The 20423-nt window shown below is 46.2% G+C and overlaps 1 protein-coding gene and 1 long non-coding RNA gene across 3 annotated transcripts in view; one reads left to right on the top strand and one right to left on the bottom strand.

Moving 5' to 3' along the window:
• The first annotated feature begins 64 nt into the window (after positions 1–64).
• On the top strand, positions 65–5004 carry LOC138845888 (uncharacterized). Its single transcript, XR_011383169.1, has 2 exons — positions 65–204; positions 4959–5004. It is a non-coding gene; the product is annotated as an uncharacterized lncRNA (long non-coding RNA).
• GLI3 (GLI family zinc finger 3) overlaps positions 4638–20423 on the bottom strand; it is a 278933-nt gene continuing 263147 nt past the window's right edge. For both annotated transcript variants that reach the window (XM_002713771.5, XM_070059772.1), the window contains 4 exons: positions 19719–19883; positions 15054–15344; positions 10566–10893; positions 4638–10020 (listed from right to left, as the gene is read on the bottom strand). In XM_002713771.5, the coding sequence (XP_002713817.2) occupies positions 7721–10020; positions 10566–10893; positions 15054–15344; positions 19719–19883 (3084 nt within the window). In that variant the 3' untranslated portion in view covers positions 4638–7720. The remainder of the gene's footprint in view (positions 10021–10565; positions 10894–15053; positions 15345–19718; positions 19884–20423) is intronic.

The following is a 20423-nucleotide window of genomic DNA, read 5'->3' on the forward strand; positions in this document are numbered from 1 at the left end:
GCAGCCCAACTTCTGAGCATGGATCATGTCGGGACCCTGGAATTTCTGAGTGCATGAGGCTTCCCAGCTGCAAAGGAGAACACTCATCTGGAGGCCTGGCAGTCAGAGGGGGCTGGGCTGCTCGCATCTCATTAGGGGCCCCTCCAGGAGCTGAAGTTCTCGCAGGTAGGAAGCAAGCCTCTCCTCCCCAGGACTTCAGATAAGGTAAGCCTCTGCTGCAAAAGCTCTGCAGCTGTCGGGGCACCCGCAGAATCACCAAACCACCAGGAGGGATGCACAGGAGGGTGCTCCAGAAAGTTGGTGACAAATAGAGTAAAAAGAGAATTTTATGTTCATGCCAAAAATTGAAATCTATGTATATGAGGAGTCTTCAAAAACTCATCATTATCACAAAAAACTATGAATGGATTTTGAAGTTTTTCTGGCCCCAGAATAAATAACATTTCAGTACATTTTCCAAGAGCTTTTTGAATCTCCTATTATTTGAGGGTTTTATGTCAATGGTTCAGGCACAGGGAGCCAGGAGGGAGGTGACTGCTGAGTCATCCTTTACTGTTAGCATCAGAAGCACATATTTCAATGCTGGACTTCTTTCTCGAGCAGGAACAAGATTGAAATGTAGGTGCCTCTAGTTTGAGTGATTAGAGAGTCTTTCTTTAGCTAAGGCAGGAGAAAGAAGCCCAATGGAGTAGCAACAGCCTGTGTAGTGTGTAGTGAGTAAAGCTAAGCCCCACCTATATCCCTACCCCAGCTTGGTAAGCATTGACCCAAATGACCATCAGGCCTCTCTCCCAGGGGGAGTCCTACAGCAAGGCTGGCTCTCTTCAGCCCTGCAGGTGCCCCTTCCAGCTTAATCAGTGGACTGGCCAGGCCACATTTCCCTTCAGTCACTCTGCCACAGCCTGGGGTGTATCAAGTAGGAGGTGGGAAACGGGGAACAAGACTGAGGTGTGAGCTGAGTCCCACAGAGCCATGGCAGGGTAGGAAGTTGAGGCACTAACTAGGAAATTGGTCTGTTAATTCATTGAACTATCCTTTAAGGTGCAGTAGCACATAGGCATTGCATACTGGGAATTCCACCTAATGTCTGTAACTCACTTAGTGAAGAACTGGTAATAGAAAGTCCTGTCTCTTACACTGCTTTTCCCCAGAACTCAAGCTGCCAATGTCAGGCTCTGCCTTTGCGGGGCTGGGTAGAGAGGTCTCCTTTCTAAGTAGCTGAGAAGCAGCAACAGAGTGAAGGCGCAGCATTGCTTGCCTCCCACAGCATCTCTCTTGCCAGCTCTCCTGTTTCCCTCCCACAGGGATGCAGGAGGGACTTACAGATAGGAGGGGAGTAGCTGCTTGCTAAGAACCCTGGAGCCAGCAGCTCCAGGCCAGTGTAATTCCAAGGGCTCTTCCTCCCCTCCGGGTCTTTCCCAGTACCCCATTGCATGCCACTCACCATCAGTGCCCAAAGGCTACTTCTGGCAGTTATTTTCCCTGAAAAGATCAAAGTATCCTCCCATTTGAGTCTTGTCCCTAATGAGCACCATCTAGGTATGCAGCAGTGAGTATCCACTCCCAATCCTCACCCTGCATTGAGCTGTTTCTTCCTGTAGCCCAACCCCTTCCTCCCTGCCTGTGCATTCAGAAGGCCCAATGCAGTTCACTGGACTTCTTGGTTCATTGCCAAACTGCTGAGCCTTCACAAGTCTTCATCGCCCTTGCAGTACCTCCATTGTTTGACCCCTACCCACTTGAGCACACCTGTCTAAGCCTGCCCTGCTCCTTACCACCTGCCCTCATTTTCCAGGACAGGTATACCTGTCTCAGGTATTCTGTGTCTGTTTCATAGATTCAGGTACTTCTGATGCATGTAACATCAACTTTTCCCTCTCTTCTGCCTCTTCCCTATCTGCTGATGACCACAAGCAAGCCTTTTGCACACACATACAGAAGAGAGAAAGAGGGAGAGAGAGAAAGAAACTACAAGAAGCAGTCAACCTTTCCACTTCTCTTTGCCCCATTATCTTTCCTTTCCTTAGAAAAAATGTATTCTATACTCTTTGAGATAATGCATTGTTTCCTACCTTGGTAACTATTGAAGTTATATCTGTTAGAGGGTAAAATCAACACATCATAGATTAATTGGCAGTGCCTTTTCTTCCTTAGTGGGAACATGGAGTACCACGTGTCCTACTATGGGTGACATCTTATATGCGATGTGTTGCATGTGCTGTTTGGAAGAGGCCACTCAACTCCCCCATGCTTGATGTGTCATTAATTCGCAATTACTGTGATCCAGATTCTGTTCCCAGCCACTCTGCTGAAAAATGTTTCCCCCATCTCCCAGGGTCTCCAAACTCCCGAAGTCAGTATTTTTAATTCATGGTTAACTCAACCTAGATGTCGCTTTTGGCAGTATTGGCCTCCTGTTTCTAGAGTGGACCCTCTCTCCTGCGTTCGCAAAGTCTTTCTCTTCTTCCCAGCCTTCCTCACCTTGTCCTCCCATGTCTTGCTCCCTGGGGCCAATGTTCCTTGGGGTTTGTTCCTCAGTTCTCATCTTATGTTTCTACCCTTTGTTTGTCACTTAAGGACCAAAATGGGGTGTGGGGGTGGCATACTCTGGATCTGTACTGGAGTCTCTTTCTGGGACCCTGCTCTTGGTACATCTCTCCTTATTCTTTCATCCATAAACCATTGATTCTCAACATGGAGTAATTCTACCCCATGGGACATGTGGCAGTATCTGGTGAAAATTTTAGTTGTCACACCTTGGGAATGCCATTGGTATCCACTGCGTGTAGGCCAGGGGTGTCACTAAATATCCTAAAGTATACAGAACAGTGCTCTAAAATGAGAATTATTCTAACCAAAAAGTCAAGAGTACCAAGCTTAAGAAGCCCTGCCATAAGTACTTCCTGTGGATGATGCCCCAAGCTGCACTTCCCCTTGAAACGTCTGCCATGACATGCCATTTTGTTCGGGTTACATGTCTCTCTCTGTCAGAGCTGGGAAGCTTGGGCAGGGAGGAGGCCTTTTTAGCCAGGCCCTGAAAAGGCAGAGCTTGATCGCAGCAGTGTGGGTACCCAACTCCCTTCCCTAAAATGGAATGTGAATAGAATTGTTAGATATCCAAGCAGCATTGTTGGATTAATGGAACACAAGGGCATCAAAAGGTTCATGGAAAATTTGCATGAATTCCACTTTCCTTGAGTCTTTTGTAGCGTCCTCAAGTGTCATCATTGTCTGTGCCATATCCCAGATGTTGCAAGTGCTCTGAAGGCAGAGACCATCACAGCCTACCACTAGGTTTGGGGAAGGATAGACCGTGTGTGTGAAGTTGAAGATTCAGGCAGGCAAAAGTTTGTGGACGCTAAGGCCCCTTGCTTCTGCGGCATGATTATGAGCTAATGCCTGTGGCCACAAAGTGTGTAGAAAGAAAAAAAAAACAATTAAATTGAAAAAAATTAAAAAGAATCTAGAGTCTATTAGTAGTTCTAAAAATTGTCAAGAGGTTGAATAACTAGGTAAAAGCATAAGCGAGGTCTATGTTGGTAAAACAGGGCTTACGAAAGAAGAGCTAATGGAGGCGAGATGAGCCCAGATTTGTTTGGAATAGTAAATATCCTCCACAGTAAAACTGAAGAAGAAAGTGCCAAGAAAATAAATGGAAACCTTGGAAGAAAAAAGGATGAATAAGACATTTTGGCAGTGGCTTAATTTTTCCACCTTATTTTAGCCTTCTTCTATTACATTTTTGTTTGAATAATATGTAATGTCTTTAAAATTGCTTGACACTCTACCATTTCATCTCAAACTCTGCTTCCTGCATGTTTCCTCCACAGGAGGCATTTTTAAAATAAAGCCACGAGTCATGCCCACCGCCAGCTCCTGTGGATGAGAGGAGTTTGCATCATACACCTCATTTCTGGGGCACCCCCTTCCCTTCTCTTCCTTCCTGGGAGCCCCATTTCTTTTTTTTATTCTCACTTGCTACATGGCATACATCTTTGTGAGCTGACGGTTTATACCTGAGGCAGGGAACAGATTTGTATTTCTTCATTTTTCCTTCTGAATTCATGTGAACACCTTATGAGGGATCTAGTTATGAAAGTACAGGACTGTGGGTTGAAGGGGAAGAATTCTGCCCTGAGGATCAGGAAAGCGAGATGCAACCCCCATGATCAGGAAGAAGAGAACCCTTTTGGAGTCTTTTAAGGTGTTCTGCAGAAAGACAAGTCCTTCATATTTCTACCAAGGTCAATTACCAAGGCACTTAAAAAGTAAGCTTCTGTCGTGGCAAATTTTCTGTTAATGCGTGAGGGTAGTTCTGCAGACAGACATGTTAAGTCCTCAGACATTCAACCCTATGGAATCTTTCCTCATAGAGTCTGGCCAAGCAGTGACGTAAGAGAAACGAGAGTGGTTACAGCTGGTAGTTGGTGCGCCTCCCGGCACACATCCTCACAACCCCAGGAGCAGCGTGTGGTGGTATCTTGTTCTCCACCTTAGGGACGAATGATCTGAGTCTCGGAGAAAGCATGCTCTCAATTTGTGGGAGGATCTGGATCCCAACTCAGGCTACGGATTTTTTCCAAAGAAAGCACTCTTCCCATTCGGGTATGAATTAAACAAACAGCTCAATAGAAAAATTCAGTACAAATTTTTTTATTGACATTGTAAGAAACACTTTTTTTTTTTGTTACAAAAGGACTAAGTGGTTCTGGAAGCAAAGGTAAGAGTTCATCTATGGCTGGGCTGCAGCCCCTGGGCTTGAGGTGGGCACTGAGCATTGCAGGGGCTACAGGCTCATCCCAAGGAGGCCCGGGGCTGGTCACATACGAACACTATGCCTACAATACTTAAATGTTTTTACATGTGTTTCTTTTTAAAAAGGATTACACATTTTATTTTTTAAAAACTCTAAAAAAGGTGAAAAAAATGAACTTGTATTTTATCTTACATGTTTGCAGGATACACGGGGTAATTTGTCGGAAGAGGACATCCTCCTTTCAGTTCAAAACGACACAGGAAACCAGGTGACAAGACAGCTCAGACTGCGCTCTGGCCTCAGAGCGCTGATTGGGCAACATCCACTGGCCCCTCGCGTTGACAAGAGTAACAGAAAATAAGGCACATACATTGCAAGAATCAAAACTTTGGAGCTCAAGAGAATGAGCCCATGTGTGAGGAGCAGGGGTAGTTCAATTAGTTCCTTAGAAAAATAAAACGAGAATGGCCTGAAAAATGAAAATAAGTTTCACACAGATGTCAAACAGGAGTCCCATGTACGAGCCTGCATTTATTATAGAAAGTAGGAGTCGATGCCATCTCTCTAAATGCATAGGTCAAAGAAACTGGGCAGAAGGCTGGAGGCTGGTGGTGGGTACCTCAAGATGAGATAGATGCCAAGTCTATGGAGATCGCATGTCCCCACAGACTCACTTCTAAGTGACCTTAAAAGATCTTCCTTCCACTGGACTGTCACGACAGATCACTGGAGTCCTGGAAAGGTTCACTTTCTTCTTCCCTCCCTCCTCTCCTCCTTTCTTTTGGAATTTCTATACTGAGAGAAGCCAAATATTAAGCTGAAATGTGTGTCTCCTGCAAATCTAAAGGCAGTAGCAAAGAAAATGAGTACAAATATGGCAAGTAAAGAAGAGGGGGACCCCGAAGGTAACCTGAAAACAAAGGGAAAAGCATCTGAAACCAAGTAGGAAAGGGATTGGGTCAGCCTGTGACAGCGTGCAAGGCCAGGACCTGGAGATTCCAAGGTTCATGGAAAAATGAGATTCAGCAAGTGGAGGCTTGATGGTGACCTATTTGAGGAATACAGAAAAGGCCTGGCTTTTTCAGCTGCAAAGTGGTAGAGACTCTACTCTCCTGAGTTCAGATCAGTAGTTCTCTCGTGAGCTGTTCCAAAGGAGATACATCCTTGGATTTAAAGGAAGGTGCTCTCTGGAGCAGGACAGCAGGGTGTGGGGGAGGAATGCGCATCCTGCTTCTGGTCTCCGGGATGTTTGATTAAAAGCCAGCTCAACAGTTTTAACCACGTAGTCCCAAGTGGCACATTCAACTCTATGTTGAGATTCTTGGTCCAAATGAGAGAAAATAAACATAAGAAAGATGGGCTGGTCCTAACGTGTCTATTATCCCATGCTTTATTTGACTGTCTTGGTACTAATTCAAATGGCAGAAACAAGGGCAAAAGCCATACAATTGAATCATGAATCATTTTGAGTAAATCCAATCGGGAGGCCAACGGGGACAGAATACAGAAGGGAGTTTGAAGCGTTCATAATTTTTAATAGTTTACATATTTTTGAAAGCAATATGTTGGACAATCCATGTACTCTTTGTGCACACATAGTATGATCTTGATATGTATCAACTGCACATGGGGAGTAGCTGTACTTTTAAAATATTTAAATATTTTAATCCAAAACAAAAGTACAGATACTAGTCCACAATATGGACTAAGAACATTTAACTTCTTAAGTGGATGCAGCTTTCAATCAATGGGATGTAACAGAGGCATCCACAGAGCTGTGAAATATCTTCCTTAGTGCTCTCATGCTAAAAAATGGTTGAGGCAATTTACTCCCAATATCAATGTCTGTGAGCTTTATCTTTACAATGAAATTTTATAAATCCCTGAAAATAGGGTGTTTATAATAGAAAACGCCTTCACTACAGTGGAATTAATAAATGTTAATGATATAGCCAGTTGTGGGATTGTTTAAATACCTAGATACTTAGAGCTATATATAATCAATTCTCAGTTATCTATGATAATGGGGAAAGAGATGGCAGTAATTGACAAATACAGCAAACCCACGAATCTTCCCCAAACTAATTCTACCCAATGTCTTCAATCTACAATCTATCTAATGCATTACCAAAATGGGTTAAAATAGCTACATGTTTGAGTGTCACTAACTGCCTGCCCCCTCTCTCACCACAGTGCCACACAGCACTGAATGTTCCTGAAGGTTGAAAGGAAAGAGGCCAACGAGCTAACTGAGAACTGACCATAGAAACAAGCACTCACATACACGCAGAACTGAAAACCCAAGCTGTGAGCAACCCATTCCACTGGCAAGAGCCCCAAGTGTCCACTTCTGTACTGTCTGAAGTCTGCCCTGAATTGACTTAGGGTGGGGAGCGCGCCCAAAGTGTTATCTCTGCCACAGTGCACCCACAAAAGAGTTTTAAACTCACTCTCCATATTCTGAATCTGTGCCCAATGTGGGGATTAAAAGCAAAACAAAAAACATTGAGCCCATGTACAGGAAAATTTTTAAAAGCTGGAAGTGTTAACCCCTTGGTCACAAGCACCCCAACTCCTACTTCCTTTGAGTAACAAAGAAACGCGTCAAATCCTTTCATTTGACCTCTCTTCTAAAAGAAAGAACATGCACATCACACATTTACACTGGTTTACTAAAAACAGGGATGGGCTTACAGTTTAAAAAAAAAAAAAAAAAGACGGTGTTCGGAATATAACAATACTGACTCAAAACTGAACTGGAAGACAGTTTCTCCCTAGAATACTTTAGGGTTTTGCAGAGTCCTTTTCCATAAAAGGAATATACTTGAAACACATCCCAGTTAGGTGAGATGAGATTGCTAAAATACATACAGAACTGAAAAAACAAACCAGCCAAACATGGAGTCCGTTTCATCTTTCAACTCCTAAAGTTTCACGTCTGTTTGCAGTCCTTTTTCCTAATGCCTATTGCATAACTGCAAGGAATTTGCTTTCTTCCGCGAGGGAGGTCAGCAAAGAACTCATGTCTCCTATAGCCATGTTGGTGGTGCTCACAGACAGGGCTGGGAACGGGAGGGATGCCCGTGGCGTAGTGAGGCGGGAGGAGCTATGGGAAAGGTTCTGAATGATACTTGGGCTCAGGGCCCCAGACATGAGGCTGGCGTGGTCCCCGTCGTCTATGATGGCATCAAAATCAATCTGCACTCCTTCCAGGTCATGGCTGTCGAGGCTGTCAACTGTGCTTGTCACCTGGTTAGCACCTGGGGAAAGTAACTCAGAGTTTTCGGCACTGGCTCCCTGTAGCAGGCAGCTGGCTTCTGCAACGGAGAATGAACCAGCTTTCATGTCTTGCTGACTGAAGCCCACGGTTTGGTCATAGAACTGACCGGAGTAATTCTGCATATTAGAACAGAGCTGCTGGGGCTGCCCTTGGATCTCCATCTTGATGCCATTCACCCTGCAGGTCTGACTCGTGTCACCTTGTTGTCCGTGCTGCAGAGGAAGGCTGCCCCTTGGCACAGCCTGGCGTCTGCTGCCCCCATAGCCAGCACACAGCTGGTAGCCCCTGACACCTGCTAAGCTTGATGGCTGGCTGTGAGTCCCCGGCAGGCAGCTCTCTGGCCCTTGGAAGATGTTGATGTGTGAGGTAGCACTAACCTGCCCTAGCATCTGCTGACCGGGGCGGCCTGCCCCCTGGTGCTGCATGCTGTCGCTGAGCAGCTGGTGGGCAAGGAACCCCTGTCCCACCGGGTCTTGAGCCTGCATGCCACTCAGCATGCCACCAGCTGGCTCACTGGGCACCACAGACAGGCCAAAATCCAGTGGGGCCCCATTCCCTTGCATGGCGGTGCTTTTCAGCTTGGACCCTGGGACCCCTGCACCACAGGCACTGTCTAGCACACCGGGAGCCCCTGGCTGCCTGCTGAGACAATTTCCATACTGCTGGGCCTTGTAGGGCTGTTCATGGAAGGCGTTTGCACCGGGGCCAGCTCCACCCCCGCTGTGGAGGGCCAAGGGCTCCGGGCCACCGTAGGAGCTGCTGCTCTCACCCAGGGTCGGGTACCCCCCAGCTGGGCCAGCCCCGCTGCTCCTCGCTGGATGCTGCGGGTGGACGGCCGTGTTGTTGTATAACCCAAAGGCGCGGGCCTGTGGCACTGCAGACCGCTGGCCGCACTTGAGCTTGGACGAGGACAGGTCGGCGCTCCCGGAGCTGACTTCGTTCCACTGGATGGGCAGATCGGTTTTGCTGCCTTCGGTACAGGGCTGCTCCAGGGCGCGGTACTGCTGGCCCAGGTGACTGTCCGGCAGCCCGGGCTGGTCGAAGTCACCAGCCCCGGAGGTCCCTTTACTGTCCTCCGGGAAGTGCTGCCCATACCCGGCTTGGTTCTGAGAATTTAAATACTGCACGACGTCATCCGGCAAGAAATCCTCATCATTCAGGCTGGCATCCGCATCCATGGTCAGGGACTCCAGGGTGACGTTCTCGCTGATGCTGGGAGGGCAGGGGGATGCGTGGAAGTGCCGGGCGGGGCCCCCCTCGGGCCGCGTGTAATTCTGAAGCACTAGGTTACGCTTTTCGGCGGCCGGGGGCAGCCCCGGAGGGTTGAAGCTGTTCAGGCTGCTGAAACGCTGCACCCGGGGCAGAGAGAGGTTTTCTGACACGGTCCGCACGGGGTCGCTGGCTCTCCGCACGCCGTGGCCCAGGGCGTCGTGGGGCAGCAGGTGGCGCCGGCCGTAACTGTGCGACCCGCCATCGCTGCACCTCCGCGGAGGGTGCACGGGCGGCAGGGTCACCGCGGCCTCCCGTCCGTCCCCGAGCAGGGCCATCCTGGTCTTCAGGCTCAGCCTCTCCATGTGGGGCAGGGGCGTGGGTGGCGGGCCGCCCGTGGCCGCCGCGTACTTGGCCTTTAGGCGGTACTGCTGGGCGGGCGTGAGGCTGAGCAGGCTGGGCAACCCGTCTCCCTGGCTGGCCTCGCTGGACCTGCGCGAGGCGTCGGTGGAGATGGGGTCGTAGGAGTCGGCCACGCTCACGTTCTGGGGCCGCCCCTCGGCCTGCGACGCCTCGCTGGACCTCCGGCTGGAGAAGCAGGGCGAGATGCCCGAGGAGCGGCGGCTGCTCAGGTAGGCCGAGCTGATGGTGCTGGTGCTGCTGTCCCTGCGGTTGAGCATGTTCAGCATGGTGATGTCCACACCGGAGAGGTCGCTTCTGTTCGGGAGAAGAGTCACGGGCGCTCCCGCGCTGCAGCTGCTGTTGGACTGCGTGCCTGGAGAAAGGGCACGGAGAGAGAAAGGCAGGGAGGTCAGAGGGATGAATCCATTTCGAGGATCACTTAACCTGGCCGTTCTCAAGCTCCTTCTGCAAAGGGCCAGGTGGTAGTATGTTCAGTTTCTGTCACAACCGTTGTGACTTTGTGATCTAGTGCCGGAGTGCACACGGAACAACGTAGCGAGGGGATCTGCATGGCTGGGTATCAATACAACTTTACAGGGGTCTGCAGCCCCCTGGCTTCAACCAACCAACACCACCACAATGAGCCATGTACACGCTTAGTCTTTTTTTTTTTTTTTCAGTATCATTCTTGTGCCCCTTGTCTTAAAAATACACACCATCCATTCAAGCAAACAAACAACAAAAACCTTGAATGGGTATGGTTTCAGCATTACCATGGACCGTTATGGCATACTCTTGGGACTGATGGAGAAACTGAAAAAAAAAAAAAAGGAGGGCCTGCTTCTGCTTCCAGGCTCTGGCTGCATTTAAAAGGAAAGAACAACCCCGAGCAGATGCATGATCTGCTGCGGAACTCACCATTTCCTATGAGAGGAGAGACTGCAGGGGCTTTGGGGGGTAGAATAGGGTTCAGTCGCGGAAGCATTCCATTCACTTGTGTTAGCCTTTCGAGTTTTACGTGCTCCATCCATTTGGTCCCTGCTGGGTTTCTCCTGGCTTGCAAAGCAAGGGCTGTGGTTGCAGTGGAAATGGTCGAGTCCATGATTGGGGTTTCGTCGATGGCACTGAGGTCTGCTACACTACCTCCATCAGTCAGAGGAAGCTCGAGCCCACTGTTGGAATAGTTGCTGATGGGGGACTGCTGGCTGCTGCATGAAGACTGACCACCAGGGCTTGGCTGAGATGTCTGTTGGAGTCAAGAGGAAAGGGCAGAAAGGGCATGAGGAAGGGTAAAGGAAACCAAGCCAATAATGAGAGCGCATGCATGCCAAGACATTGGGGATTATCAGTGGGTTGTATGAGAAGAAAAACTAAGTTCTAGTGAACGGACATGGTCTCCCTGGCCAAAATGAATGATGGACCACTAAGCTGATGTGCAGTGGGAGGCAATGGACAGCTGAGAATGCCTAGATACCGTGTGACTGGCATGAGGGCAGCCAGACGCCTGCCTCAAAGGCCAACTCTGCAGACACCCTTCCTGGGCTCCAGCCCCACGTCCAGAACTTTACTCTTTGGGAAAATTACTTAGCCACTCCTAACTGCAGTTCCCTTATCTGTGAAATGGGGACAACTTATTTTAGGAGTTGTTGAGAGTTAAGTGTGATGCCCACAGAAGACACATATGAAAAGACCTGGGTAATAATAATTGGTTCAAAGGGCATTATCTTTTCCCAGGTCATTTCTGTCTTTGGGGTTTGTTTTGCTCAGCTAAAATGCATGTGTAAGATTTGCTCCATAAGCACACATTGCTTTCTCTCCAACAAGACTGTTCAGGGCTGGTACCCAAACTCATAGAAAGTTTTCCTGCATTGTGGAAGTGCAACCAGGATATGGGTAAATGCAGCTGTAAGGGATAAACCTTCAGTCACTGATCTGCTATGCTCAGAGAGGGAAAAGCTACAGATCACAGCCATCCTGAATCTGTGGAATGATTGGGCCCATCCCTTTAGTGCTCCTACTATGAGAACTCGAAACTGTTTTCCTAGTCCCAGCTAAGTGGATCCTGTAAGAAATTTGTGTGATTAACAGGGAATTACTCTAGTTGGTTTCTCACTCAGAGTAAGTACCACCTCCTATGTTTTCCAAGACTCTTGAGAATAGGGGAGTTGAAAGCCTGGCCACCTCAGTGTCTGGGGAGCACTACAGCACATGGCCTGCACTGCAGAGGGCAGCTAGCATGGTACAGAACTGTTCTTTCAAAAATTCCAGTGCTGCTCTGGTGGGCTGAGACAGCCACCCTTGACGTGTGGATAAGAAAGTGATGTTCAGAGAAGTCCAGTGACTATCCAAAGTCATAAAGTGAATGGTGGGACTACTTCTCCAATGTTCTATAAAAACTGGACCCAGAGACGGCAGCCAAAGGAGAGCCCTTCCCAGGGAGAGACAACTACAAACCCCCTCCGTGACTCTCAGGTGAAATGCAAGCTGCCGTCAGAAGGTGTTTGTAGAGATAAGTCTTCTCCATGGACCTTGAAATACATTTCTGCTATCAGAATACATACACCCAAGCAAATGAACTTTCTAAGTGAGTGCCACATGATATACTAACTTTGTCCCAGGCAACCAAGCAGAGCAAAGGAAGGTATGCAAATATGGTCATGAACAGGTGAAGCCCTGCTTAATTTTAGCCTCTGCCAAGTCTTGGAGTGCCGGACCACCTGTTCCTTCCCAAGATACTTGTCCTTTCCACAGCTTTGGGTTTCTTTACTCAGTGTGTGTGGAATAAATCTGTGTGTATTCTGTACGTATATGTACACACACATGCAGACACACACTTTGAGTGCAAGAAAGCAGACATGCACTTACAATTAAAAAGCTGCTTCAGTGAGCTCATATATATTACATGTAAGTTGAACTACTAACAACACATGTATTCAGAGCTTCCTCAAAGAAGGTGGTGCACATCTGGTACAAAAGAGAATTTACACTGCTCAGTACAATCATTCAGTAGAATTTGAGAACATCTGCTTGGTCGGCCCTGGTGTGACTTATTATGAGAACCCAGACAAATAAGAACAATGGATTTCACCATCTAACTCCACACTGTCCACATGCTGAATGTGCAAAACATGTTGCTTCTATATATGAAACACAACTGAGTAATGTTCACTACCAGAATCACCACAAGGTCACACAAACAAAAGAAAATGAAATGAGCAAAAGTGAAATGTCAAAATGAAAGCAAAGCAAAAAGAACAGAGAAGCCAAAATTTCCCTCACCTTATTACCCACTGTCCTTAGGAAGTGAGAACAAGACATTTAGGAGCATTAGACAGAAGAGATGTTGCATTAATAAGAAAAAAGAAGAAAGAATTTAATTTATAGCAAGATGATCAAATTAAAGACATGTTTTTAGAGAAAGAATATTAGATGTGTAAATCTCATGTGCATCGGTAAATGCCGGTGAAGACAGCTGCCCATATTTAAATGTGAGTGCACAGACTCCTAACAGTTTACTGTGGACAGGTGACTGACTTGTGAACACCGCTGAGCCTCAGCTCCTCACCTGGAAAGTACGGTGCCCTTTTTCCCAGCGATCTTGTCTAGTCCCATGTTTCTATGATTTAATTACTTTATAAAATATTGTACCCATTGGGGCATCTCAATATCATGAAGCCAAAACTACAAGTGTTTATTTCTACCAATTTTTTTAAAACAATACATGTTGGAAGAGGAGAAGGTAAATTTTCTTCAGTTAGGGATATACATTAAAGGTATAAGAAACTCTGGGTTCCAAGGATGTCCCAAGAACATCAATCATCTTTTGATCACATAATCTAGATCCTAAATTCAATGACCTTTTTTTCATTAAACACTTGATTATAAATTGTTTAATGTTCTGCATAATTACTATATCTGTGGGCTTTATTTTGAGAAGTAGATATGTGCTTCCTTCCAAAAAATGCATACAAAATATAGTTCATCGACTGATTAATTTAAAAATACAGTGTTCATAGCACACTTATGGAAATTCTATTAAGATGGTTCTTAAAAGCAAAGTATAGCTACCCACTGAGAAATAAAGATTAATCTGGATAGCTTATTTGCATTATTTTTGGCTAGACTTAATGTTCTACACCACTGTGGAAGAGTTCAGAGTTGTACTCATTGAGATCATTAACATACAGCTTCCCATCCAGCCAGTGGAGGAAAAGCATGTACGTTCTCTCCTGCCCATACTTGCTGCTGCAGACTGACATCTGTCATGAATCTGAGGACACCCATCCAACCGCAGGACCGCTCTGATTTTCAGAAAATGCTTCCCTAAGCTGAGTATAAATCTGCCTGCCTGATCATGTCTATGTGTCAGGAAGTCTACGCGGGGGACTTCCACCTGGCACACTTCCTCCGCAAGTCAGAGGGTGACAGGCTAGAATCCAGTATATTCTCAGTTATATCCATTATACACATGGCCAAATAGAAAGGTACTATTTCTCTTCTACTGCCCACTTTGTTTCTTTTTGCCCTTTGGAAATTTTTAGGTGTTTTATGAAAGCACATTCATCAACAATAGAAGTTTAGTAATAGCTGAAAAGAGTAGCATAATCTACATATTCGATTAGCTACTGAACCATAATGATATTTGCCTTTAAGAACCGTTGCATTTCCTCCCTTGTCTCCATCTCCTTGGTTCAAGCCCAGCTGCAGAAATGGTCTCCAGTTTGCCCAGTCTACTGGGACCAAAGTTCTTGTTTCTAAAAATGACCGGACCCTGCCATTCCATTCCCTGTTGTAAAACACATCCTTCCCGTCCTCACCCCTTCTGTTTCTGTGCATCCTCCCAGGGCCCCAGGGCTGCGGCCTCTCCGCCTGCCTCTTCTCCCTCTCCAGGCTGAACTTCCTGTCCGGGTCCCTGCGGCCTCACCCTTGAGTGCACAGGCATTTAGCTCCTCTCTTGAACACTCCACACAGCCCTGTGTTCACGGCCCTCACACTGAGTGGCAACTATTTGTTTTTCGGTCTATCCCTCTGGATTGTAAACCCCTAAAGAATAGGGACTGCGGCTTCTTTATCTTGGGGTCACTGGGGCAAAGAAGACAGAAAGCGTGTTTACGAAGAGACCCGATGAGTGATTTCTACATTACAGGCACACTAAAGAGACAGATGCATCTTTCTTCCTGCCACAAGGGGTATGGCTCGGGACTGATTTTAAAAACAGTCTGGAAACCCGGGAGCTCTTTTCTGAGCTCAGTTATTCTATGCAGATCAACTTCCGCTAAAGCAATGCAGGTCACCAGGCTCAGGACCTCTTCACACTAGAAACAGACCGATGCAGCAGCCTAAAGCCCTAAAGGACCTAAAGGACCGCAGGCTGCCCTGGGAGGATCAGGAGACGGAATGACATACCATGGGTTTCTCGGCCTTGACCGTCTTCACCTGGAGGCATTCTTCCCGCTTTGAGGTAGTGTTGCTGAGGTCCTTCTGCTCCCCGAGGGCTCCCTGAGTCGGCCGGCCGGGCGACCTGGACTGTGAGTGGCTGCCGGGATCCCGCGGGGGTGGGGGCCGAGGATGCATGTCCCCACGCTGCTTCTTGGTGACATGAGCCTCTGGGCCATGCACGGTCTTCACGTGTTTCCGGAGGGAGCTTGGGTCTGTGTAACGCTTAGTGCAGCCTGGGATTTTGCACACATACGGTTTCTGCCAAATGCCGCAAGAACGAGACAGCAAGGTTTTAAGAAAGTGAGTCCTTTGTGGCCGCTCACTGCATTTTTAATTCTTTCCAAACGCATTCACAAAGCTCAGGGGAAGACAAATCCCTCTAGGAATTAATGGTTTCATAAGGCCATCTGATCTGTGCTCAGTGTCCATGGGCTCTGCCTCCACAGCTGATTATTTTAGAGAGAGCCTAAGAGAGCTGCGAATGTGGAAACTGCCATCCTGGTGTTGGATGCACTTACGCTGTGCATGGGAAGAAGTGCAGTGGTGCTGTGACAGGTGCCCCACAGACACTGCGGTGCCATGCTGCTACTGATGATGGAAGAAGGCCTAAAAAGATGCCTGTCACTAATTAGGGAATGCCGCCAATCCTTTACAAGCGGTGGTGGGAAGAAATATATTATGGATAACCTGGTTCTGAGGCTCTGACCTCTTTGAAAGTTGGCTATTTATACGCTGGCATAATAAAAAAAAGATACTTCTATCCTCTCGCCTGTGACATATCACTAACATGTGTTTCTCTGGATACCTTTACAACTGTGAGTGGATGTCAGGGCTCAAACGCACCCTGCACTCCTCTAATCTTCACAGTGCCAGAGCCCCTTTACAGACATCCACGAATATTCACCAGAACCTGCAGAGGGCGATGGGCCATGATCTGCACGCTGGGATTCCTGCTCTGTGCTCCTCCTGAGTACCAAGATTTAGAAACTATGTCATGCTAATTTCATTTCCTATGCGAGTCAGTGATTAAGCCTGCAGATAGTTACCAAAATTATCTGTAGGCTTACAGCTAAATATTTCTCCTATGACAGAACTTCTGGCCTTGGCTCTTGCCCAACATCAGAATTGTACCTTTATTCACTTGGCTTGAAATATAATATATTCATGGATACTTGTGTGAGTATATATTTATATGTCTGTATACCTGAAGATGAGCTATCAGTAAGCAATCATCATAAAAAGCATGATTAATATAATGTACCCATTACATTTTAAAAGACGTGCTGTCCGGTAGAATACATGTATCTGAAAGATGCTTTTTCTCTAACAGCTCAGAACAGACTGAGTGCTACCTAAAATGCTGAAATGTCCTAATGCAATGACGAGCCGATTCTGAAAATTATCCTGACAGCCTTCACCTCCGACTCTCAGATTCCTTTGGGTCGAATTGATTCCCATTAACTAGGAATTACGTCTATTCAGCACCTCGTGTGATTTGCAGCATGTACATAATGAAGTGAGCACGTCCAGTTCTATGCATTAGCGACAGAAGAATGGCCCTGACGATGAGTGCCATTAGCTTACCATATTCTCACCCTGGCCCTCTGCTTGTTCATGGCATTGCTATGGCAGGTCATGCCTGCAGAAAAGCAGGCTGGGTGCACGGGCCAACAGTGTGGGGATGGGGACCAGGAGAGAGACAAGGAGCACAAAGCAAGACCAGAGAACTACTCTTCCTATAAGTAAATTCATGTTTGTTACAGGTTAGCCCAGAAATAAGGAAGCAGCTACTTTGGAAGAAGTATACTCCTGAGTTTCTGGGAGAGCGGCATGTACAGCTTGTACACATGTGTCCTTGCATTTGAACATCAAAGGGACTTTAAAAAGTCTGTGGAAAACACAAAGTCCTTCAGGTTTCGGGAGAGGGAGATTCAAGGGCACCAGTGCTCAAGGAAGCTTGTTCAATGGTAGCCTTGGGAGGCACCTGAGCTGTGTGGTCTGCAGCAGCGAGAGTCCTGGCAGAGCCACTGAATGGGCAGGATGGCCAGAGGGACACAGCAGTGCTGTGGTGGCTCCCTGGAGTGGACTTCACTCCCTTCCCATTCCCTTTCATGCATTCCTTGTTACACCCTAAATAGCAAAAACCTGGGCACAGAACCAGCCATCAGTATTTGTTAGAGGGATAAATGAAGGTACAGAGAAAGTGCAAGTCAATGGAAGCAAATACACTGCTTCATCTAGGACCATCTGATGACACGAATCTGGATTTCTTGGACAAACTTAATTTTGGTGCATCTGAAACTGTCTGTCATTCATAATGCAAGGCCACATGTTTGTAAACGGCATAGAGAAAAACAGCTTACGTGTTTGTGAGTAAAATTTTAATTATGCATTTTTGATCCAGGTTAATAATTTAAGTAAATTGTTCAACCCTGAGGAAGGTTATTATTGATGAAGATATCTTAATCTAATAAGATATTCAATTCTCACATAGCACTGTATTTTTTACCTCACAGAAGAACACAGGTTCAACTATAATGCAATTAATTAAAGCAAGCAAACATGTGCACATATTTGAAGTTCATAAAAAATAAAATAAAAAAATAAAAATTTACATGTGTACACTGCTAATATTAACATATCTACTACCCAAATTTCTTCATTATAACATGATAGAGTACTGGCTTAAAATCTATAAAAATGGATATCTTCTAAATTTCTAATGAAGATGATAGTTATGAATGCTTATTATGAAATACAGTTAAATATATTAAGTTCTAAGATGTTAGTCAAAGCCCCTCAAATTTTTTGAAATTCAGATGTAAGTCCCATGCCATAGCAGGAAGTCTTTTAAATTGCACTATTCAGTGGCATCTAGTACATCATAATGTTGTAAATCATCACCATTAATTCCAAATACCCTTAAGCCTTCTTCTCTTAGCTTCTGGAAAGCACTACTCTAATTTCTTCTCTCTGGGTTTATCTATTCTAGACTGCCCTAAAATTGTGCACTCAATATGTACAACAAATTATAGTGTAGCTATTGCACATGGTACGTATTTTTGGACAAAAAAAGGTACTTTGAATATTAAAACGTGGAGGTGTGGCACCTTCCCTAAAATGTCTTCAAATAATTGGTTCATAAGAAGATTTCAAAAGAGTTGAGCTTTCTTGTTCCTCCACCACCTTTTCAAAAAGAGTAGGTATACATGAACTTGCACATGCCAGTCTGTATGTGAGTGCGTGTTTCAGAGAGTGTGGTTAATCTCTTTTCAGGCACTTTTGTTCCATCAGTTCCATAAAAAACGCAGTGAGGACCATCTTCACCGCTGAAAAGCCACATGACTGTTGAGTGGAGTGACTCATTTACTTGCTTTTTACCAGATTTCCTCTCCCTAACTCTCCATCTGGATGGTCATGAATGAACCAGAGCTGCATCTGCTGAAGTCAAAGGACGGCCACTCCAAGGACGTAGGTGTGCACAATACAGGATCCTTCCCTGACACTTCTCAAGCAAACTGATGACATACTTTGTGGGGCTGAACTATGTGTCAAGCTAACAAATTCTGATTAGCTATCCTATTTCTACCCAAAAAGTGGGGAACTTTTTTTTTTTTGTTAATTTCTTGATTCATTTAAGAAAAAGCTTCACAGAAGAGGTATTTCTTGAGCAAGACCTCCAAGAAGTTGGAGGTGTGCAGGTAGGTGTGCACTAAAGCATAAGCACAGACCAGGTATCTAGCTTAGCAGTTAAGATATCAGTGTTCCACGCTGCAGTTCTTGCGTTCAATTCCCAGCTCTAGCTTGACTTCAACTTCCTGCCACCGCAGACCCTGGGAGGTTTTTGCCACCTACATGGGAAACCTGGATTAAATTCCAGGCTGCTGGTTCTGGTCTTGGCCCAGCCCCAGTGGTTGGTGGGAGTGAACCAGTAAATGGAAATCGCCCCTCTAATATATTTTTTTCAAAATTAATTTGGAAACTTCTGTTCTCATGCTTCTGTGTAATTTGAGGGATGTAGCTACCTAAAAATAATAGCACCACAACAGGAACCACCTGCTACCACGAAGCCTTACAATACGTCATTTTGAGTTACTGACTGGAAACCATGCTGAGTTTCTGAGAGTATCTTCCAAAATTCGTTGGAATTTAGAACACCTGGAAATTGTATTTAACTATGAGTGGTTGCTTCATAAACAACTTTTTTGATTCAATGCATCTTATGATACCACCTGCAGACAGCACACAAAGGTGGCTGTCCTAGAAGTGAGGCTGGCAGCTGAATCCATCCATGGCACGTGCTCACAGGGTCCTCCTGTTGTGCATGGTTTCATACTATTCAGGGCAGAGCAAGTGGATAGGATTCCCAGTTCAATGCTTCTACTGTTTGACCAGTAGGTGGCAGTTCCAAACAACATGAAACTAAGTTCACCAGGGGTTTCAAGAAATTCCCACTTTGTCCACATTACTCTCCAAATGAGGTCCGGTTTTCAGCCCCACCCCTGAGACCCCAGCCTTCACCTGCAAAGTCAGAACCATTCATGCCGGTAACTCGCCCTGCCCTTCCATGTACATTCCCAGGAGGGCTCTTTGTTTCCACCTAGGAGCTCCGGGTCGGAGGAAGACACTTACCTCATTGGAATGTGTTCTGTTTTGGTGCTTGGCACGATCAGAGGCGTTTGAGAAAGCCTTGTTGCAACCTTCGTGCTCACAGACGTATGGTTTCTCTCCAGTGTGAGATCTCAAGTGCGTTTTCAAGTTTTCGAGTCTCGAGTAGGCCTTTGTGCAACCTTCAAACTGAAGACAACAGGTAAATCTGGATTACTCCACACAATAGTCATGGCAGCTTTTGCCTAACATTCCCTCAAAGTGGATGAAAAACTGACGTTTCAAGGGTCAGCAGCTTTTCAAAATCAAGGAACAAAAAGTCCACTAAACTCTGCATTTATTGGGATTCAGATGTGGCTCGGTGCAGTTCAAGATAAAGCATTTTCAGTGCCAGTGAAAGTCCTGAAGTTTTGTTTTTTTTTAATAGACCGCTCAATGTGCACAATGCCTTTCATTATCTGCTCACTGATCTCCTCGAATTCCCACTGATTTCAGATTCAGCACAAAGTTCATTAATATGGCTTTGTGTCCATACAAAGACATGGAATTTGATCATGTTTGTAAAGGGCCTTTAAGATGTAAAGTACCAGGGCTGAGCAGTGTCCAGTGTGTCTCGCGGCACCTCATGAAAGAAAGCTCAGCCTCGCTGCAGCGCCATCCTCCTCCACGGGACTGCACTATGCTGAGGGGAAAGGCAGGAGTGCGTGCAGGAGCTTAAAAACCAAGTGC

Source organism: Oryctolagus cuniculus, chromosome 16 (assembly GCF_964237555.1).
Source record: "Oryctolagus cuniculus chromosome 16, mOryCun1.1, whole genome shotgun sequence".
Lineage (NCBI taxonomy): Eukaryota > Metazoa > Chordata > Mammalia > Lagomorpha > Leporidae > Oryctolagus > Oryctolagus cuniculus.